Source organism: Coregonus clupeaformis, chromosome 40, assembly GCF_020615455.1.
Source record: "Coregonus clupeaformis isolate EN_2021a chromosome 40, ASM2061545v1, whole genome shotgun sequence".
Classification (NCBI taxonomy): domain Eukaryota; kingdom Metazoa; phylum Chordata; class Actinopteri; order Salmoniformes; family Salmonidae; genus Coregonus; species Coregonus clupeaformis.
The window spans coordinates 19,410,918-19,434,028 of NC_059231.1; the positions used below are offsets into that span (position 1 = coordinate 19,410,918).

The window sequence follows — 23,111 nt, forward strand, 5'->3', positions numbered from 1 at the left end:
TTGACCGCTGGCTATGTCCCTTCCGTCTTCAAGAGAGCGAGAGTTGCACCCCTTCTCAAAAAACCAACACTCTGATGTCAACAACTACAGACCAGTATCCCTTCTTTCTTTTCTCTCCAAAACTATTGAGCGTGCCGTCTCTAGCCAACTCTCTTGCTATCTATCTCAGAATGATCTTCTTGATCCAAACCAGTCAGGTTTCAAGACTGGTCATTCAACTGAGACTGCTCTTCTCTGTGTCACGGAGGCTCTCCGCACTGCTAAAGCTAACTCTCTCTCCTCTGCTCTTGTCCTTCTAGACCTGTCTGCTGCCTTTGATACTGTGAACCATCAGAACCTCCTCTCCACCCTCTCCGAGCTGGGCATCTCCGGCGCGGCTCACTCTTGGATTGCGTCCTACCTGACCGGTCGCTCCTACCAAGTGGCATGGCGAGAAGCTGTCTCCGCACCACGTGCTCTCACCACTGGTGTCCCCCAGGGCTCAGTTCTAGGCCCTCTCCTATTCTCGCTATACACCAAGTCACTTGGCTCTGTCATATCCTCACATGGCCTCTCCTATCATTGCTACGCAGACGACACACAACTAATCTTCTCCTTTCCTCCTTCTGATAACCAGGTGGCGAATCGCATCTCTGCATGTCTGGCAGACATATCAGTATGGATGACGGATTACCACCTCAAGGTGAACCTTGGCAAGACGGAGCTGCACTTCCTCCCGGGGAAGGACTGCCCGTTCCATGATCTCGCCATCACGGTTGACAACTCCGTTGTGTCCTCCTCCCAGAGTGCGAAGAGCCTTGGCGTGACCCTGGACAACACCCTGTCATTCTCCGCTAACATCAAGGCGGTGACCCGATCCTGTAGGTTCATGCTCTACAACATTCGGAGAGTACGACCCTGCCTTACACAGGAAGCGGCACAGGTCCTAATCCAGGAACTTGTCATCTCCCGTCTGGATTACTGCAACTCGCTGTTGGCTGGGCTCCCTGCCTGTGCCATTAAACCCCTACAACTCATCCAGAATGCCGCAGCCCGTCTGGTGTTCAACCTTCCCAAGTTCTCTCACGTCACCCCACTCCTCCGCACACTCCACTGGCTTCCAGTTGAAGCTCGCATCTGCTACAAGACCATGGTGCTTGCCTAACGGGCCTGTGAGGGGAACGGCACCTCCGTACCTTCAGGCTCTGATCAGTCCCTACACCCAAACGAGGGCATTGCATTCATCCACCTCTGGCCTGCTGGCTCCCCTACCTCTGCGGAAGCACAGTTCCGGAGACATTTGAAACCCCACCTCTTTAAGGAATACCTGGGATAGGATAAAGTAATCCTTCTACCCCACCCCCAAAAAAATAAAAAAAAATAAAAAAATACTTGTAAAGTGGTTATCCCACTGGCTATAAGGTGAATGCACCAATTTGTAAGTCGCTCTGGATAAGAGCGTCTGCTAAATGACGTAAATGTAAATGTAAAGCACCACCAGCAATTCAAAAGTGACCAAAACATCAGCCAGGAAGCATAGGAACTGAGAAGTGGTCTGTGATCACCACCTGCAAAACCAGTCCTTTATTGGGGGTGTCTTGCTAATTGCCTATAATTTCCACCTGTTGTCTATTCCATTTGCACAACAGTATGTGAAATGTATTGTCAATCAGTGTTGCTTCCTAAGTGGACAGTTTGATTTCACAGAAGTGTGATTGACTTGGAGTTACATTGTGTTGTTTAAGTGTTCCCTTTATTTTTTTGAGCAGTGTACTTATTATGGACACAGTATGCTTACATTATTAGTTATCTTGTTGTTATTAGTTGTTGTTAATTGTTATTAGTCCCATCCTTCAACACCACCCATCTATCTCTTAACACCATCCATATTGGATTTCTATTTGCCATATATTTGTACTGTGATGTTTTACAAAAATTCTGAACCTTTCTATTCTCATTGTTTCTACAGATTGTAAATTGAAACTAAACATTTTTGCTAAAAGTATTATTATATTATTGATAAATTGACTATGACTTTTCAGATCACCCAGTAATGCTATCTGCAGGGTTAGCTCCAGGTAAATATTGCAATCCTTTAGCCATTCCTGGACCTGTGTCCAAAAACAAGCTACAAATGGACAGTACCAAAACAAATGATCTAATGATTCTGTCTCTTCGCAGCAAAATCTGCAGAGCTGGGAAGATTCTATTGGTAGCAAGAATTTTATATAATAATTTAAATTGAAAAATTCTAAGTTTTGAATCCGCCGTCGTTTTGCGTATCAGTTCATAAACACTATGCCATGGGATCGGTACGTCAAAAATCTCTTCCCAACTATTTTGCAATCTATATGGGACGGCTGTCAATCATTTTGTCCTTAAATGAAACTGGTATACTTTTTTATTTATCACAGTTTTCTTTAACCAATTATGTTCTTCAATGCAGGGCCGACAGACAAGTTCCTTACATTTTCCCACTTCCCTCTTCCATTTTTGCGGTAATGCTGCAATTATTTGGTTGTAATTTTGGGTAGAGCAGACATTTCCATATGTTTTTGTTAGCTGCATGTGCGACATAACGCCACCAGTCCTACCGATGATATTATTTACGAAGATTATACTTTTTTAAACATTTTGTCCAAACAAAATGGTTTTTTATCAATTAGTATATTTGAGTTTAACCACAATATTGGTTGCATTATTTGTTCTTTCGTTTCTGGAGGATTAAATTGAAATTGCAACCAACTTTCTATGGTTTGTTTTAGAAATAGTGATATTTGGGAGATGATTTCCTTTTCAAATAACTGAAAGTGTGAGGTTATCTAACAAGAAAGTAACCATTCAAAACCATCATGTTTCCATAACATTTTCAGCAATACGAGTAATCCCAGAAGGAAGCAACCAATGTTGTTTGGCTCAGTTCTCTGACTATTAGGTGACTCAGTGATTTCTGAAAACATATTATTTCCATTTCACGGAAGAAAGATATGAATGCCTGAGGCAGACTTGGCACAGACAGATACAGTGGGGGAAAAAAGTATTTAGTCAGCCACCAATTGTGCAAGTTCTCCCACTTAAAAAGATGAGAGAGGCCTGTAATTTTCATCATAGGTACACGTCAACTATGACAGACAAAATCAGAAAAAATAATCCAGAAAATCACATTGTAGGATTTTTTATGAATTTATTTGCAAATTATGGTGGAAAATAAGTATTTGGTCAATAACAAAAGTTTCTCAATACTTTGTTATATACCCTTTGTTGGCAATGACACAGGTCAAACGTTTTCTGTAAGTCTTCACAAGGTTTTCACACACTGTTGCTGGTATTTTGGCCCATTCCTCCATGCAGATCTCCTCTAGAGCAGTGATGTTTTGGGGCTGTCGCTGGGCAACACAGACTTTCAACTCCCTCCAAAGATTTTCTATGGGGTTGAGATCTGGAGACTGGCTAGGCCACTCCAGGACCTTGAAATGCTTCTTACGAAGCCACTGCTTCGTTGCCGGGCGGTGTGTTTGGGATCATTGTCATGCTGAAAGACCCAGCCACGTTTCATCTTCAATGCCCTTGCTGATGGAAGGAGGTTTTCACTCAAAATCTCACGATACATGGCCCCATTCATTCTTTCCTTTACATGGATCAGTCGTCCTGGTCCCTTTGCAGAAAACAGCCCCAAAGCATGATGTTTCCACCCCCATGCTTCACAGTAGGTATGGTGTTCTTTGGATGCAACTCAGTATTCTTTGTCCTCCAAACACGACGAGTTGAGTTTTTACCAAAAAGTTCTATTTTGGTTTCATCTGACCATATGACATTCTCCCAATCCTCTTCTGGATCATCCAAATGCACTCTAGCAAACTTCAGACAGGCCTGGACATGTACTGGCTTAAGCAGGGGGGACACGTCTGGCACTGCAGGATTTGAGTCCCTGGGGCGTAGTGTGTTACTGATGGTAGGCTTTGTTACTTTGGTCCCAGCTCTCTGCAGGTCATTCACTAGGTCCCCCCCGTGTGGTTCTGGGATTTTTGCTCACCGTTCTTGTGATCATTTTGACCCCACGGGGTGAGATCTTGCGTGGAGCCCCAGATCGAGGGAGATTATCAGTGGTCTTGTATGTCTTCCATTTCGTAATAATTGCTCCCACAGTTGATTTCTTCAAACCAAGCTGCTTACCTATTGCAGATTCAGTCTTCCCAGCCTGGTGCAGGTCTACAATTTTGTTTCTGGTGTCCTTTGACAGCTCTTTGGTCTTGGCCATAGTGGAGTTTGGAGTGTGACTGTTTGAGGTTGTGGACAGGTGTCTTTTATACTGATAACAAGTTCAAACAGGTGCCATTAATACAGGTAACGAGTGGAGGACAGAGGAGCCTCTTAAAGAAGAAGTTACAGGTCTTTGAGAGCCAGAAATCTTGCTTGTTTGTAGGTGACCAAATACTTATTTTCCACCATAATTTGCAAATAAATTCATTAAAAATCCTACAATGTAATTTTCTGGATTTCTTTTTCTCAATTTGTCTGTCATAGTTGACGTGTACTATGATGAAAATTACAGGCCTCTCTCATATTTTTAAGTGGGAGAACTTGCACAATTGGTGGCTGACTAAATACTTTTTTCCCCCACTGTACATATATATAATGCCTATATGTCTCACCCATATAAGCTGCCCAGTGCAAGGCACGGCCATCTTTCTTATCGAAGGCATTGATGTTGGCTCCCTTAGCCAGTAGCAGGTTAACCATCTGAAATAGAGGGGAGAAAGAGAGTGAAACAAAAGAGAGCGGGAAGGAGGAAGGAGGGAGGGAGGAGGAAGGGAGGAAGGAAGGAGGGAGGAGGGAGGAGGGAGGAGGGAGGGAGGAGGAAGGAGGGAGGGAGGAGGAAGGGAGGAGGGAGGAGGAAGGGAGGAGGAAGGGAGGAGGGAGGAGGAGGGAGGAGGAAGGAGGGAGGAGGGAGGATGGAGGGAGGAGGAAGTGTGTGAGCGTTGTGTGTCAGTCTCAGCAAGCAGCCGGTGGTGACTCAGGTGTGTGTGTGTATGTGCGTGCGTCCATCGTAGGGGCCAAGTGTGGGCGAGGCTCTTTATATAAGCATTCTAAATACGACGTCAATCTGACTAGTGTTTAAGCTAAAACAACAATTATTCCAGTATATGCCTGTATGACTTTACATCTACCACCTATCATGACGCTTGTGTTGGAGTGTTTATTTCTGGACACAACAATATTTTAATACAGTTGTCATCCCTCACTAGTGTACCTAGGTGATAGTCTCAGTAAGGGTTGATTTGGGACTGAGCATGTGAGTGTCAGGGTCAATTGCATTTCCAATTTCGAATTGGAATTTTAGTTCACTTCCTGAATTGGTCCTGGGCCTAACGGAGTAGATGTATCGATGTAAATAAGAGATGTAAATAATAGATGTGACCCCGTCACCTGTAGTACCTCAGTGTGCCCGTTGAGGGCGGCGTGGTGCAGGGCGGTGCGCCCCCCGCGGTCTGACACGTTGACGCTGCTCAGCAGGGGGATGATGACCTCAGCGCAGCGCAGGGCCTTGTTGGCCGCGGCAACGTGAAGCGGCGTCTGCCAGTTCTTATCCCGCGCGTTCACGTCAGCAGAGTGACGAATCAGCACACGAACCGCCTCCTGAAGAGCAGTGTGTTAAAACAGCACGAGACATGTGTGAGGAGAGTAGAGACGTGTGTGTGTGTGTGTGTGTGTGTGTGTTTGTAGGAAACGTGTGTAAGCAGCATAGACAGAAGAACATGTGTACAGGAAATGCCTCTAAACACTCATGAATGTACAGGTAACTTCCAAAATAAAGGAAACACCAATATAAAGTGTCTTAACAGGGCGCTGGGCCACAAGCCGCCAGAACAGCTTCAATGCGCTTTGGCATAGATTCTACAAGTGTCTGGAACTCTATTGGAGGGATGCGACACCATTCTTCCACAAGAAATTCCATCATTTGGTGTTTTATTAATGGTGGTGGAAAACTCTGTCTCAGGCGCCGCTCCAGAATCTCCCATAAGTGTTCAATTGGGTTGAGATCTGGAGACTGAGACGGCCATGGCATATTGTTTACATTGTTTTCATGCTCATCAAACCATTCAGTGACCCCTCGTGCCCTGTGGACAGGGGATTGCCATCCACTCCCATCAGGATAGAAATGATTCACCATAGGTTGAAGGACCCTCAGAATGTCTGTGTATTTACTGGCGTTTACCTTGCCCTCTAAGTGGTTAAGTAGATTAGATTAGAGATTAGATTGAGTTTATTAGTCACATGTACAGGGATGCAGATGTAACTGCAGGGTACAGTGAAAATCTTATGCACAGTGCTGGTCAAAATATGGATAGTAACAATAATAATAATAATAATAATAATAATATATACACATTTGCAACTGTAGCAATGGTAAATGACCGTTGGGTGGTGGGGGTAGGGGAAGAGTTGGTTGGGGAACGTCCATAGGGGGAGCAGCAGGGGGGGAAGTGAGAAGTGGATGGAACAGTAATAAAAAAGGAAATCCGGGGGGCAGGGGGACAGGGGGAGCAGATAGCTAGCTGCCTAGTGGCTATTCAGCAGCCTGGGTCTGGGGGAAGAAGCTATTGGCCTGTCTTCCAGTTATCGCCCTGATGCTCCTGTACTGCCTGCATCGGAGTGAAGGAAGCGGGGAGAACAGGCCATGGCTCGTGTGGCTCAGGTCCCTGATGATCTTCTTGGCCTTCCTGCGACACCTGGTGGAGGGCAGGCAGTGTGCACCCATAGGTGCGCTCGGCCGAGCGCACCATCCTCTGTAGCGCCTTGAGGTCTGCGACGGTGGAGTTGACGTACCAGGCCATGATGCAGCCCGACAGTATGCTCTCGATGGTGCTCCTGTAGAACACTGTGAGGGCCCTCTTGGACAGGCCGAATTTCTTCAGCATCCTGAGGTTGAAGAGTCGCTGACGTGCCTTCTTCACCATGGTGTCCGTGTGGTTTTACCATTTCAGCTTCTTGGAAATGTGAACGCCGAGAAACATGACATTTTTGACCATCTCCCCGTTGATGAGGATGTGGTAGGCGAATTGGAGCGGGTCGAGTGTGTCGGGGAGGGAGGAGGTGTTGTGGTCTTTGACTAGCCTCTCGAAGCACTTCATGATGACGGAGGTGAGTACTATGGGACGGTAGTCATTCAGTTCAGTTACTTTCCCTTTCTTGGGCACGGGGATGATAGTGGACACCTTGAAGCAGGCGGGGATAGCGGTCTGAGCTAGAGAGAGATTGAAAATGTCAGAAAACACAACAGCCAGCTGGTCTGCACATGCTCTGAGGGCGCGGCTAGGGATGCCGTCTGGGCCAGCAGCCTTGCGAGAGTTAACAAGTTTGAATTACTTACATACAGTCGATCCTAAGCTATTCTAGTTTGAATCCAGGGGACTGACACAAGGTATTGTGTTGGCTGTGTTGACAGATTGCTATGGCTCTGTTAGGGGTCTGGTTCTGTGTTCAATGCTGTGTGCTACTGCCACTGCATTCCTAACTGACTGGCACTCAGAGCAGAGAGTGGTGGACGATGGTCAGACTGGTGATTATAGCTGAGTGTGCTCTCCTCTCAGCTCCTCTCCTCTCAGCTCCTCTCCTCTCAGCTCCTCTCCTCTCAGCTCCTCTCCTCTCCTCTCAGCTCTTCTCCTCTCAGCTTCTCTCCTCTCAGCTTCTCTCCTCTCAGCTTCTCTCCTCTCAGCTTCTCTCCTCTCCTCTCCTCTCAGCTCCTCTCCTCGCCTCTCCTCTGCTCTCCTGTGCTCTCCTCGCCTGTCTTCTCCTCTCAGCTCCTCTCCTCTCCTCTGCTCTGCTCTCCTCTCCTCTCCTGTCCTCTCCTGTCCTCTGCTCTCCTGTCCTCTCCTCTCAGTTCCTCGCTTCTCCTCTCAGCTCCTCTCCTCTCCTGTCCTCTCCTCTGCTCTACTCTACTCTCCTGTCCTCTCCTCGCCTCTCCTCTCCTCGCCTCTCCTCTCCTCGTCTCGCCTCTCCTCTCCTCGTCTCGCCTGTCCTCTCCTCTCCTGTCCTCTCCTCGCCTGTCCTCTCCTCACCTGTCCTCTCCTCGCCTGTCCTCGCCTCGCCTGTCCTCTCCTCGCCCGTCCTCTCCTCTCCTGTCCTCGCCTCGCCCGTCCTCTCCTCTCCCGTCCTCTCCTCGCCCGTCCTCTCCTCTCCCGTCCTCTCCTCTCCTCTCCCTGCCCGTCCTCTCCTCTCCTTGCCTGTCCTCTCCTCGCCTGTCCTCTCCTCGCCCGTCCTCTCCTCTCCTCTCCTCGCCCGTCCTCTCCTCTCCCGTCCTCTCCTCTCCCTGCCTGTCCTCTCCTCTCCTTGCCTGTCCTCTCCTCGCCTGTCCTGTCCTCTCCTCGCCCGTCCTCTCCTCTCCCGTCCTCTCCTGTCCTCTCCTCGCCTGTCCTCTCCTCGCCTCGCTGTCCTCTCCTCGCCTGTCCTCTCATCTCCTCGCCTGTCCTCACCTCGCCTGTCCTATCCTCGCCCGTCCTTTCCTCTCCTCGCCTCGCCTGTCCTCTCCTCGCCTGTCCTCTCCTCTCCTCGCCTGTCCTCTCCTCTCCTCGCCGTCCTCTCCTCGCCTGTTCTCTCCTCTCCTCGCCTGTCCTCTCCTCGCCTGTCCTCTCCTCGCCGTCCTCTCCTCGCCCGTCCTCTCCTCTCCTCGCCTGTCCTCTCCTCGCCTCTCCTCGCCTGTCCTCTCCTCGCCTGTCCTCTCCTCTCCTCGCCCCGTCCTCTCCTCTCCTCTCCTCGCCCGTCCTCTCCTCTCCTCGCCCGTCCTCTCCTCTCCTCTCCTGTCCTCTCCTGTCCTCTCCTCGCCGTCCTCGCCTGTCCTCTCCTCTCCTCGCCTGTCCTCTCCTCGCCTGTCCTCTCCTCGCCCGTCCTCTCCCCTCCTCGCCCGTCCTCTCCTCTCCTGTCCTCTCCTCGCCTGTCCTCTCCTTGCCTCGCCTGTCCTCTCCTCGCCTCGCCTGTCCTCTCCTCTCCTCTCCTCGCCTGTCCTCTCCTCGCCTGACCTTTCCTCGCCTGTCCTCTCCTCTCCAAGCCTGTCCTCTCCTCTCCTTGCCTGTCCTCTCCTTGCCTGTCCTCTCCTCGCCTGTCCTCTCCTCTCCTTTCCCATCCTCTCCTCGCCTGTCCCCTCCTCGCCTGTCCTCTCCTCGCCCGTCCTCTCCTCTCCTCGCCTGTCCTCTCCTCGCCTGTCCTCCCCTTGCCTGTCCTCTCCTCGCCCGTCCTCTCCTCTCCTCGCCTGTCCTCTCCTCGCCTGTCCTCTCCTCGCCTGACCTTTCCTCGCCTGACCTCTCCTCTCCTCACCTGTCCTTTCCTCTCCTCGCCTGTCCTCTCCTCTCCTCGCCTGTCCTCTCCTCGCCTGTCCTCTCCTCGCCTGTCATATCCTTCCCTCGCCTGTCCTCTCCTTCCCTCGCCTGTCCTCTCCTCGCCTGTCCTCTCCTCTCCTGTCCTCTCCTCTCCTGTCCTCTCCTCGCCTCGCCTGACCTTTCCTCGCCTGTCCTCTCCTCGCCTCGCTGTCCTCTCCTCGCCTGTCCTCTCATCTCATCGCCTGTCCTCACCTCGCCTGTCCTATCCTCGCCCGTCCTCTCCTCTCCTCGCCCGTCCTCTCCTCTCCTCGCCTGTCCTCGCCTCGCCTCGCCTCTCCTCGCCTCTCCTGTCCTCTCCTCTCCTCGCCGTCCTCTCCTCGCCTGTTCTCTCCTCTCCTCGCCTGACCTCTCCTCGCCCGTCCTCTCCTCGCCCGTCCTCTCCTCGCCCGTCCTCTCCTCTCCTCGCCTCTCCTCTCCTCGCCTCTCCTCGCCTGTCCTCTCCTCTCTCCTCGCCCGTCCTCTACTCTCCTCGCCGTCCTCTCCTGTCCTCTCCTCGCCGTCCTCGCCTGTCCTCTCCTCTCCTCGCCTGTCCTCTCCTCGCCCGTCCTCTCCCCTCCTCGCCCGTCCTCTCCTCTCCTCGCCTCTCCTCTCCTCTCCTTGCCTCGCCTGTCCTCTCCTCGCCTCGCCTGTCCTCTCCTCGCCTGTCCTCTCCTCGCCTGTCCTCTCCTCGCCTGACCTTTCCTCGCCTGTCCTCTCCTCTCCTCGCCTGACCTTTCCTCGCCTGTCCTCTCCTCTCCTGTCCTCTCCTCTCCTCGCCTGTCCTCTCCTCGCCTGTCCTCTCCTCGCCCGTCCTCTCCTCTCCTCGCCTCTCCTCGCCTGTCCTCTCCTCGCCTGTCCTCTCCTCGCCTGTCCTCTCCTCTCCTCGCCTCGCCTGACCTCTCCTCGCCTGTCCTTTCCTCTCCTCGCCTGTCCTCTCCTCTCCTGTCCTCTCCTCGCCTGTCCTCTCCTTCCCTCACCTGTCCTCTCCTCGCCTGTCCTCTCCTCTCCTGTCCTCTCCTCTCCTGTCCTCTCCTCGCCTGACCTCTCCTCTCCTCTCCTCGCCTGTCCTTTCCTCTCCTGTCCTCTCCTCTCCTGACCTCTCCTCTCCTGTCCTCTCCTCGCCTGTCCTCTCCTCGCCCGTCCTCTACTCGCCCGTCCTCTCCTCTCCTCGCCCGTCCTCTCCTCTCCAAGCCTGTCCTCTCCTCTCCTTGCCTGTCCTCTCCTTGCCTGTCCTCCCCTCTCCTTGCCTGTCCTCTCCTCGCCTGTCCTTTCCCGTCCTCTCCTCGCCTGTCCCCTCCTCGCCTGTCCTCTCCTCGCCTGTCCTCTCCTCGCCTGTCCTCTCCTCGCCTGTCCTCCCCTCGCCTGTCCTCTCCTCGCCTGTCCTCTCCTCGCCTGTCCTCTCCTCGCCTGTCCTCTCCTCGCCTGTCCTCTCCTCGCCTGACCTCTCCTCTCCTCGCCTGTCCTTTCCTCTCCTCGCCTGTCCTGTCCTCTCCTCGCCTGTCCTCTCCTCGCCTGTCCTCCCCTTGCCTGTCCTCCCCTCGCCTGTCCTCTCTCGCCCGTCCTGTCCCCTCTCTCGCCCGTCCTCTCCTCTCCTCGCCTGTCCTCTCTCGCCTGTCCTCTCTCGCCTGACCTTTCCTCGCCTGACCTTTCCTCGCCTGACCTCTCCTCTCCTCGCCTGTCCTTTCCTCTCTCGCCTGTCCTGTCCTCTCCTCGCCTGTCCTCTCCTTCCCTCGCCTGCCTTCCTCTCCTCGCCTGTCCTCTCCTCTCCTCTCCTGTCCTCTCCTCGCCTGACCTTTCCTCGCCTGACCTCTCCTCTCCTTGCCTGTCCTCTCCTTGCCTGTCCTCCCCTCTCCTTGCCTGTCCTCTCCTCGCCTGTCCTCTCCTCGCCTGTCCTCTCCTCTCCTTTCCCGTCCTCTCCTCGCCTGTCCTCTCCTCGCCTCGCCTGTCCTCTCCTCGCCTGTCCTCTCCTCGCCTGTCCTCCCCTCGCCTGTCCTCTCCTCGCCTGTCCTCTCCTCGCCCGTCCTCTCCTCTCCTCTCCTCGCCTGTCCTCTCCTCGCCTGTCCTCTCCTCGCCTGTCCTCTCCTCGCCTGACCTTTCCTCGCCTGACCTCTCCTCTCCTCGCCTGTCCTTTCCTCTCCTCGCCTGTCCTGTCCTCTCCTCGCCTGTCCTCTCCTCGCCTGTCCTCCCCTTGCCTGTCCTCCCCTCGCCTGTCCTCTCCTCGCCCGTCCTCTCCTCTCCTCTCCTCGCCTGTCCTCTCCTCGCCTGTCCTCTCCTCGCCTGTCCTCTCCTCGCCTGACCTTTCCTCGCCTGACCTTTCCTCGCCTGACCTCTCCTCTCCTCGCCTGTCCTTTCCTCTCCTCGCCTGTCCTGTCCTCTCCTCGCCTGTCCTCTCCTCGCCTGTCCTCTCCTCGCCTGTCCTCTCCTCTCCTCTCCTGTCCTCTCCTCGCCTGACCTTTCCTCGCCTGACCTCTCCTCTCCTTGCCTGTCCTCTCCTCGCCTGTCCTTTCCTCTCCTCGCCTGTCCTCTCCTCTCCTGTCCTCTCCTCTCCTTTCCTCTCCTCGCCTGTCCTCTCCTCGCCTGTCCTCTCCTTGCCTGTCCTCTCCTCGCCTGTCCTCTCCTCGCCTGACCTTTCCTCGCCTGACCTCTCCTCTCCTCGCCTTTCCTCTCCTCGCCTGTCCTGTCCTCTCCTCGCCTGTCCTCCCCTTGCCTGTCCTCCCCTCGCCTGTCCTCTCCTCTCCTCGCCTGTCCTCTCCTCTCCTCGCCTGTCCTCTCCTCGCCTGTCCTCTCCTCGCCTGTCCTCTCCTCGCCTGACCTTTCCTCGCCTGACCTTTCCTCGCCTGACCTCTCCTCTCCTCGCCTGTCCTTTCCTCTCCTCGCCTGTCCTGTCCTCTCCTCGCCTGTCCTCTCCTCGCCTGTCCTCTCCTTCCCTCGCCTGTCCTCTCCTCTCCTCTCCTGTCCTCTCCTCGCCTGACCTTTCCTCGCCTGACCTCTCCTCTCCTGTCCTTTCCTCTCCTCGCCTGTCCTCTCCTCTCCTGTCCTCTCCTCTCCTTTCCTCTCCTCGCCTGTCCTCTCCTTGCCTGTCCTCTCCTTGCCTGTCCTCTCCTCTCCTGTCCTCTCCTCGCCTGACCTTTCCTCGCCTGACCTCTCCTCTCCTCGCCTGTCCTCTCCTCGCCTGTCCTTTCCTCTCCTCGCCTGTCCTCTCCTCTCCTTGCCTCTCCTGTCCTGACCTCTCCTTCCCTCGCCTGACCTCTCCTCGCCTGTCCTCGCCTGACCTCTCCTCTCCTTGCCTGTCCTCTCCTCGCCTGTCCGTTCCTCTCCTCGCCTGTCCTCTCCTCTCCTCGCCTGTCCTCGCCTGTCCTCTACTCGCCTCGCCTGACCTCTCCTTGCCTGTCCTCTCCTCTCCTGTCCTCTCCTCGCCTCGCCTGACCTTTCCTCGCCTGACCTCTCCTCTCCTCGCCTGTCCTCTCCTCGCCTGTCCTTTCCTCTCCTCGCCTGTCCTCTCCTCTCCTGTCCTCTCCTCTCCTTGCCTCTCCTGTCCTGTCCTCTCCTTCCCTCGCCTGACCTCTCCTCGCCTGTCCTCTCCTCTCCTGTCCTCTCCTCGCCTGTCCTCTCCTGTCCTCTCCTCTCCTTGCCTCTCCGCCACAGATCATAATGGTCTTTTTAGGCAGTTTAGCTTCTTACCACCTGTGTCTCAGCATGAGGCCCTAAGAATGTGTCGCCATGCTGTTTGCTGCCTGTCACTGTGCGGCATGAGGTGTGTGTGTGTGTGTGTGTGTGTGTGTCAGGGCCACAGTATGCATGAGTAGATCCTGTGCAGTGTGTGTGTATCAACTGACCCACCTCACTACAGGATGCCACCGCGCGGTGGAGAGGGGTAAGCCACATATTGTCTTTGGCGTTGACCCGTGCCCCTAGAGAGAGATGGAGAGAGAGAGTGAGAGAGGGATAGATGGAGAGGAGAAAGAGGGATAGATAGATGGAGAGAGAGACAGAGAGAGAGAAAAATGGAGGAAGAGAGAGAGAGACAGGGAGAGAGATGGAGAGAAGGAGAGAGAGTAAAGGAAAGATCTTGGAGCCACATTGTCCAAACAATCTGTGATAAAAGCTACTTTCTACTCCATCAATTTAAACTGTATTCTGTTATTATAGCTAAGGCTGTAAAGCAGGGGATAGAGTGTGAAGAGAAAGACGGGGGGAGGAGGTTGGTTTACCGGAGAGGATGAGAAGCTCAGTGATCTCAGCATCACCCAGGAAGGCTGCAGCGTGGAGCGGGGTGCGCTTCTCTGCATCCTGACGGAGAGAGAGAGATGGAGAGAGAGATGGAGAGAGAGAGTTTGCCACATGTGCCGAATACAACAGGTGTAGACATTACCGTGAAATGCTTACTTACAGCCCTTAACCAACAATGCATTTATTTTTAATAAAAAAGTAAAATAAAACAACAAGAACAAAAGTGTTGAGAAAAAAAGAGCAGAAGTAAAATAAAATAACCGTAGGGAGGCTATATACAGGGGGGTACCGGTGCAGAGTCAATGTGCGGGGGCACCGGCTAGTTGAGGTAGTTGAGGTAATATGTACATGTGGGAGTTAAAGTGACTATGCATAAATAATTAACAGAGTAGCAGCAGCGTAAAAAGATGGGGTGGGGGTGGGGGTGGGGGGGCAGTGCAAATAGTCAGGGTAGCCATGATTATCTGTTCAGGAGTCTTATGGCTTGGGGGTAGAAGCTGTTGAGGAGCCTTTTGGACCTAGACTTGGCACTCCGGTACCGCTTGCTGTGCGGTAGCAGAGAGAACAGTCTATGACTAGGGTGGCTGGAGTCTTTGACAATTTTGAGGGCCTTCCTCTGACACCGCCTGGTATAGAGGTCCTGGATGGCAGGAAGCTTGGCCCCTGATGTACTGGGCCGTACGCACTACCCTCTGTAGTGCCTTGCGGTCGGAGGCCGAGCAGTTGCCATACCAGGCGGTGATGCAACCAGTCAGGATGCTCTCGATGGTGCAGCTGTATAACTTTTTCAGGATCTGAGGACCCATGCCAAATCTTTTCAGTCTCCTGAGGGGGAATAGGCTTTGTCGTGCCCTCTTCACGACTGTCTTGGTGTGTTTGGACCATGATAGTTCGTTGGTGATGTGGACACCAAGGAACTTGAAGCTCTCAACCTGTTCCACTACAGCCCTGTCGATGAGAATGGGGGCGTGCTCAGTCCTCTTTTTTTTCCTGTAGTTCACAATCATCTCCTTTGTCTTGGTCACATTGAGGGAGAGGTTGTTATCCTGGCACCACACGGCCAGGTCTCTGACCTCCTCCCTATAGGCTGTCTCATCGTTGTCGGTGATCAGGCCTACCACTGTTGTGTCGTCGGCAAACTTTTTTTTTTTTTTTTTTTTTTTAATGGATCAGCTTAATATTGCAGATAGATTGTATCTTCTATCAATGTAATTGTCTGCATCACTTCCAATCCCCCATGTTTTTTTTTTTTTTTTTTTTTATATATATATTTTTTTATATATATACTCCCCTTTATTACTTTTCAACCCCACCATCCTTTCCCTACTTGGAGTAAATTAGTGAACAACAATTCCCAGGCCTCTACTTCCGGTCTATACTTACTATCTACACCTTATGGACACAGTTAATTTTACAATAATTCTATTATATATATACATATATATATACATATACATACATACATACATACATACATACATATCATTATTATTATTATTATTATTTATTTATCTTTTGCTCCTGAACTACTTCTACTCTCAACCTCTCCGATCGTTTTCATGATGTCTATCCGGTTTGCTTCTATATGCCATATCTTTCTAACTGTGCTCTTTCCCAAAAGCTCCCAACATACAGCCTATATACTTATTATGGACACAGTATGCTTTACATTATTAGCTATCTTTGTTATTATTTGTTGTTATTTGTTATTAGTCCCATCCTTCAACTCTATTCAATACCTCCCATCTATCTCTTAACACCATCCATATCGGATTTCTATTTGCCATATATATTTCAACCGTACTGTGATGTTTTACAAAAGTTCTGAACCTTTCTATTCTCATTGCTTCTACAGATTGAGAGTTAAAAATAAACAGCTTTGCTAAAAGTATTATTATATTATTGATTGATTGACTATGGCTTTTCAGATCACCCAGTAATGCTATCTGCAAGGTTAGTTCCAGGTAAATATTGCAATCCTTTAGCCATTCCTGGACCAGTGTCCAAAAACAAGCTACAAATGGACAGAACCAAAACAAATGGTCCAATGATTCCGTCTCTTCACAGCAAAATCTGCAGAGCTGGGAAGATTGTATCCCCCATATAAATAACATTCTATTGGTAGCAAGGATTTTATATAATAATTTAAATTGAAAGATTCTAATTTTTGAATCCGGTGTCGTTTTTGCGTGTCAGTTCATAAACACTATGCCATGGGATCGGTACATCAAAGATCTCTTCCCAACTATTTTGCAATCTATATGGGACGGCTGTCAATCCTTTGGTCCTTAAGTGAAACTGATATATTTTTTATTTATCACAGTTTTCCTTAACCAATTATGTTCTTTAATGCAAGGCCGACAGACAAGTTCCTTACTTTCTCCCCCTTCCACTTTCCTCTTCCATTTTTGCGGTAAAGCTGCCATTATTTGGTTGTAATTTTGGGTAGAGCAGACATTTCCATATGTTTTTGTTAGCTGCATGTGCGTCATAACTCCACCAGTCCTACCGATGATATCATTTACAAAGATTATACCTTTTTTAAACATTCTGTCAAAAATAAAGGTTTTTTGTCAATTAGTATATTTGAATTTAACCACAATATTTGTTGCATTATTTGTTCTGTCGTTTTTGGAGGATTAAATTGAAATTGTAACCAACTTTCTATGGCTTGTTTTAGAAATAGTGACATTTGGGAGATTATTTCCTTTTCAAATAACTGAAAGTGTGAGGTTGTAATCTGAATAAAGGGAAAAAGGCCTTTCTTGAACATTGGGTGAGACAATCTTACTAATTTGCTTGAGAACCAGTTCGGATTTAAGTATAACTTTTGTAAGACTGAAGCTTTTAGTGATAGGTCTAATGCTTTAATATTTAATAATTTCTGTCCTCCGAATTCATATTCATTATATAAATATGCTCTTTTAATTTTGTCTGGCTTGCGTTCCAAATAAAATTGAATATTTTTTTCTCATAGAATTTAAAAAACTGTTCGCTAGGCGTAGGCAAGACCATAAGCAAATAGGTAAACTGTGATAATACTAATGAGTTAATCAGGGTGATTTTTCCACAAATTGACAGGTATTTTCCTTTCCATGGTAGTAAGATCTTATCTATTTTTGCTAATTTTCTATTAAAATTTATTGAAGTGAGATCATTTATTTCCTTTGGGATATGTATTCGAGTAAATCCACATCACCATCAGACCATTTTATTGGTAAACTACATGGTAATGTAAAAATTGTATTTTTTAGTGATCCAATACGTAATATAGTACATTTGTCATAATTTGGTTGTAATCCAGAGAGGTTAGAAAATGTATCTAGATCCTCTATGAGGCTGTGGAGGGATTCTAGTTGTGGATTTTAAAAAAACATGAATCATCAGCGTACAATGACACCTTTGTTTTTAAGGTCTTTATTTCTAATCCTCTGATATTATTATTAGATCTGATTTTAATCGCTAACATCTCGATGGCCACAATAAATAGATATGCCGATAGTGGACAACCTTGTTTCACTCCTCTTGACAGTTTAAAACTTTCAGAGAAATAGCCATTATTTACTATTTTACACCTAGGGTTACTATACATGATTTTGACCCATTTTATAAGAGATTCTCCAAAATTGAAATGCTCCAGGCATTTATATATAAACCCCAGTCGAACTTTATCAAATGCCTTTTCAAAGTCTGCTATGAATAGCAGGCCTGGTTTCCCCATATTTTCCATAGTGTTCTAATGTTTCCAATACTTGCCTTATATTATCTCCAATGTATCTTCCATGTAAAAAACCTGTCTGATTAGAATGAATAATATCCGGCAATACCTTTTTAATTCTATGCGCTATACATTTTGCTAGGATTTTTGCATCACAACACTGAAGTGTGTTGTGATGGTGTTGGAGTCGTACCTGGCCATGCAGTCATGGGTGAACAGGGAGTACAGGAGGGGACTGAGCACGCACCCCTGAGGGGCACCCGTGTTGAGCATCAGCGTGGCAGATGTGTTGTTACCTACCCATACCACCTGGGGGCGGCCCGTCAGGAAGTCGAGGATCCAGTTGCAGAGGGAGGTGTTTAATCCCAGGGTCCTTAGCTTAGTGATGAGCTTTGAGGGCACTATGGTGTTGAACGCTGAGCTGTAGTCAATGAATAGCATTCTCACGTAGGTGTTCCTCTTGTCCAGGTGGGAAAGGGCAGTGTGGAGTGCAATAGAGATTGCATCATCTGTGGATCTGTTGGGGCGGTATGCAAATTGGAGTGGGTCTAGGGTTTCTGGGATAATGGTGTTGATGTGAGCCATGACCAGCCTTTCAAAGCACTTCATGGTTACAAACCTCAGTGCTACGGGTTGGTAGTCATTTAGGAAGGTTATCTTAGTGTCCTTGGGCACGGGGACTATGGTGGTCTGCTTGAAACATGTTGGTATTACAGACTCAGTCAGAGACATGTTGAAAATGTCAGTGAAAACACTTGCCAGTTGGTAAACGTCCTGGTAATCCGTCTGGCCCTGCAGCCTTGTGAATATTGACCTGTTTAAAAGTCTTACTCACATCGGCTACGGAGAGCGTGATCACATAGTCATCCGGAACAGCTGGTGCTCTCATGCATGCTTCAGTGTTGCTTGCCTCGAAGCGAGCATAGAAGTGGTTTAGCTCGTCTGGTAGGCTTGTGTCACTGGGCAGCTCGCGGCTGTGCTTCCCTTTGTAGTCTGTAATAGTTTTCAAGCCCTGCCACATCTGACGAAGCGTCAGAGCCGGTGTAGTACGATTCAATCTTAGTCCTGTATTGACTCTTTGCCTGTTTGATGGTTCGGTCGGAGGGCATAGCTGGATTTCTTATAAGCGTCCGGGTTAGAGTCCCGCTCCTTGAAAGCGGCAGCTCTACCCTTTAGCTCAGTGCGGATGTTGCCTGTAATCCATGGCTTCTGGTTGGGGTATGTACGTACGGTCACTGTGGGGACGACGTCATCGATGCACTTATTGATGAAGCCAGTGACTGATGTGGTGTACTCCTCAATGCTATCTGAAGAATCCCGGAACATGTTCCAGTCTGTGCTAGCAAAACATTCCTGTAGCTTAGCATCTGCGTCATCTTTTTTATTAACCGAGTCACTGGTGCTTCCTGCTTTAGCTTTTGCTTATAAGCAGGAATCAGGAGGATAGAGTAATGGTCAGATTTGCCAAATGGAGGGCGAGGGAGAGCTTTGTATGCGTCTCTGTGTGTGGAGTAAAGGTGGTCTAGAGTTTTTTTTCCTCTGGTTGCACATTTAACATGCTGGTAGAAATTAGTAGAACGGATTTAAGTTTCCCTGCATTAAAGTCCCCGGCCACTAGGAGCGCTGCCTCTGGATGAGCGTTTTCCTGTTTACTTATATCCTTATACAGCTCATTGAGTGCAATCTTAATGCCAGCATTGGTTTGTGGTGGTAAATAGACAGCTATGAAAAATATAGATGAAAACTCTCTTGGTAAATAGTGTGGTCTACAGCTTATCATAAGATACTCTACCTCAGGTGAGCAAAACCTCGAGACTTCCTTAGTATTTGATTTTGTGCACCAGATGTTGTTTACAAATATACACAGACCGCCACCCCTTGTCTTACCGGAGTCAGCCGTTCTATCTTGCCGATGTCAGCTGTATGTTGTCCATGTCATCGTTCAGCCACGACTCGGTGAAACATAAGATATTACAGTTTTTAATGTCCCGTTGGTAGGATAACCGTAATCTTAGGTAATCTAATTTATTCTCAAATGATTGAACATTGGCTAATAGGATTGATGGAAGAGGCAGTTTACTCGCTCGCCGTCGGATCCTTACAAGGCACCCCCCGACTTACGTCCACGATATCTCTGTCTCTTTCTCCTGCGAATGACGTGGATTTGGGCCTTGTCGGGTGTCTGTAGGATAACCTTTGCGTCTGACTCGTTGAAGAAAAAATCTTCTTCCAATACGAGGTGAGTAATCGCTGTCCTGATATCCAGAAGCTCTTTTTGGTTATAAGAGACGATGGCAGAAACATTATGTACAGAATAAATTACAAATAACGCGAAAAAACACACATAATAGTACAATTGGTTAGAGGGCTGTAAAACGGCAGCCATCTTCTCCGGCACCATCAGTTTAACGTTGTGAACAGAGTGCCCCATGGTGGCGTTGGGGTTATGGTATGGGCAGGCATAAGCTACGGACAGCGAACACAATTGTATTTTCTCTATAGCAATTTGAATGCACAGAAATACCGTGATGAGATCCTGAGGCCCATTGTGAGGCCCATTTTTTAAAAGATATCTGTGACCAACAGATGCATATCTGTATTCCCAGTCATGTGAAATCCATGGATTAGGGCCGAATGAATTTATTTCAATTGACTGATTTCCTCATATGAACTGTAACTCAGTAAAATATTTGAAATTGTTGCATGTTGCGTTTATATTTTTGTTCAGTATACAATGACGAGGGAAACACTGCCAGAGGCAATGGATAGGACAGTTAGCTCAGAGTGGACACAGAGCTGGCCTAGCAGAGAAGAGGCTCTAACAGTCAGTATCCTATGGGATGAGCTAATCTAATGGCTACTGGCTGTGTTCCAGCGCTGTGCCAAAACATCCATTGTCCTGGTGGCCACTTGCCAGTTAGCACACAAAACAACTCCTCAAATCCAGCTGGCCCAGCCCTCCACTGCCTCTCAAACAAAAAAACACATCTAAACTGGACAAAGACAGAGTTGTCGTTGTAGTGCCTCTGATAGCAGCCAACAGTCCGTAGAGGAGACTAAATACCCAGAGAAGAGAATGAAGGTTGGAAACAGCCTATGTCCTGTCCTGCTGGAGCCGCTAAGAATATCTCTGTGCTGTTGTAAATAAACATAGGTTTGACCTTTTGCCCATACTGACCCCTGGGCCTTGGCCCACACAGGAAGTGCACAGAGAGAGGAAATAGTAGGGCTGTTTTATTCAGCATTCCCTCTGCTCTGGAGCATGGAGGTACGGTGAATGTCTAGTGGTCTTACCAGAGCGTTGATGTCTTCTGATTTGTAGATGAGCATGCGTATCTCCTCAGGGTCTCCATTGAAGATGGCCTGAACCAGAGGAGGCTGAGGAGGAGACAGAGAGAGGAGAAAGGGTCAGACCCTGGAGTCGTTCACTAATCCTCCTCTATAGACCTTGGGGTCGTTCACTAATCCTCCTCTATAGACCCTGGGGTCGTTCACTAATCCTCCTCTATAGACCCTGGGGTCATTCACTAATCCTCCTCTATAGACCCTGGGGTCGTTCACTAATCCTCCTCTATAGACCCTGGGGTCGTTCACTAATCCTCCTCTATAGACCCTGGGGTCGTTCACTAATCCTCCTCTATAGATCCAAGGTCGTTCACTAATCCTCCTCTATAGATCCAAGGTCGTTCACTAATCCTCCTCTATAGACCCTGGGGTCATTCACTAATCCTCCTCTATAGACCCTGGGGTCGTTCACTAATCCTCCTCTATAGACCCTGGGGTCGTTCACTAATCCTCCTCTATAGATCCAAGGTCGTTCACTAATCCTCCTCTATAGATCCAAGGTCGTTCACTAATCCTCCTCTATAGATCTAAGGTCGTTCACTAATCCTCCTCTATAGATTTTACATTTAAGTCATTTAGCAGACGCTCTTATCCAGAATGACTTACAGTTAGTGAGTGCATACATTTTTTTTTTATATATATTTTTTATATATATATACATTTTTTTTCATACTGGCCCCCCGTGGGAATCGAACCCACAACCCTGTTGTTGCAAACGCCATGCTCTACCAACTGAGCTACATCCCTGCTGGCCATTCCCTCCCCTACCCTGGACGACGCTGGGCCAATTGTGCGCCGCCAAACCACCCGGTCACGGCCAGCTACGACAGAGCCTGGATTCGAACCAGGATCTCTAGTGGCACAGCTAGCACTGCGATGCAGTGCCTTAGACCACTGCGCCACTCGGGAGGTATATATCGATCCAAGGTCGTTCACTAATCCTCCTCTATAGATCCAAGGTCGTTCACTAATCCTCCTCTATAGATCCAAGGTCGTTCACTAATCCTACATAATAGAACAGTAAAGGAAACCTTCATTGCTCTCAGATGACATTCAAACATCAGCACAAGTGGATACATGTCTCAAACAGAAGCAGGGCTAATGCAAGTCTCCCTAAATACTGATCAAGTCTATCTTCAATATGTGTCTAAACAATCACCCTGAAATAAATCTCAAGGTATCAGATTTATCAGCTGTATGTGTGTTAACAAGGAAAGAGGAGGAAAGAGGGGAGAGGTCCTTCACATGGAATTAGAGCATTGCCAGCATTAGCAGCTGTGTGACCCTTCACTCTGCTTAAAAAAGCTGGAGAAGTGAGTGACTGAGTGAGACTCACTGTAGGCCTACATCTGGTATAGGCCTAGTGGTGTAGTTAAGACTGTTGTGGATTTAATAAGACAACTGTATGAGGTTATTTACAGAGGGAAATAAAGTCCTCCAACTCTACAAGGGAACAGCACAGCAGCATATAAACATTAATCTTAGTCTCGTGTAGTGAGTGAAGTCACAGTGCTCTCTCCAGTCTCTCTCGCAGACCTAAATAAAGGTCCCGGACATCGCTGGCATGCAGGCACAAACTTTCTTTGTCAATCAGTACTAGGCTTTAGATCAGCAGGCTCAGTCAGCTTTCTGAGAAACACACTGGACTGACTGACTGACTGGATACGACATGGGGGTAGACAGGCCGACTATAATGAGTCTGGTCATGTCCATGTTCCAATACTTCTAAAATGGATCCTTCCTCCCTTTCAATTTTTGATAGGTGATAGCAATGTAATGGAAACTCTGCCTTCCTTTATCCAAGAACACCCAGATCAGCGATTACCTCACAGAAGGGAGAAAAGAAGGGTGCCTTCTAAAAGTATTTGAACAGGACCTACCTAGCCCCAAGTCTTTGTGACAGACAAGGGGAGACATGGTTCTGAGAGCGAGAGACTGGGGTCATGGCTAGAAGAGATACAGCTTTTGTCAAATTAATGTCAAAAGTTGACATTTTTGGCATTTCTAGCTAACCCTAACACTTTTCCTAACCTTAACCTAATTCTCCTAACCTGCTACGTTAATTCTCCTAACCTGCTGCGTAAGTTCTCCTAACCTGCTACAAAAAGTCAAATCTGACAAAAGCTGTATCCCATCAAGTCACAACCACAGACTGGTCCCATATGGAAGCTGCTTCTGGGTGCTGCAGAGCAGTGGCCCCTGACTATCATCATGTGATGATGACTGACAGGAAAATTGTTTCCACAGCCTGCCAGTTACATACAACATAAAATTCAATGATGACAGAGAGGAAGACAATTGAGTCAGAGCCCTGACTGACTGAGCCCTATGCACCACAGAGTCAGGCCAGAACATGTTGCTGCATCTGAACTTCCTGTCCCTCCTCCAACTTACCGCCTCACTTCCTGTTACACTCTGTCACCTTCTCAGAGTTTACACGCAGAGGAAGCCTAGCTCAGACAACATTTTCAGTTCTGCTTGTGGGC

The 23,111-nt window shown here is 49.0% G+C and overlaps 1 protein-coding gene across 3 annotated transcripts in view; it reads right to left on the reverse strand.

The window, feature by feature from the left end:
- LOC121554985 (serine/threonine-protein phosphatase 6 regulatory ankyrin repeat subunit B) overlaps positions 1-23,111 on the reverse strand; it is a 68,549-nt gene that overhangs the window by 35,338 nt on the left and 10,100 nt on the right. For all 3 annotated transcript variants that reach the window (XM_041868728.2, XM_041868727.2, XM_041868730.2), the window contains exons 2-6: positions 20,575-20,658; positions 13,544-13,622; positions 13,173-13,243; positions 5,416-5,616; positions 4,632-4,719 (exon numbers count right to left, since the gene is read on the reverse strand). In XM_041868728.2, coding sequence (XP_041724662.1) covers positions 4,632-4,719; positions 5,416-5,616; positions 13,173-13,243; positions 13,544-13,622; positions 20,575-20,658 — 523 coding nt within the window. The remainder of the gene's footprint in view (positions 1-4,631; positions 4,720-5,415; positions 5,617-13,172; positions 13,244-13,543; positions 13,623-20,574; positions 20,659-23,111) is intronic.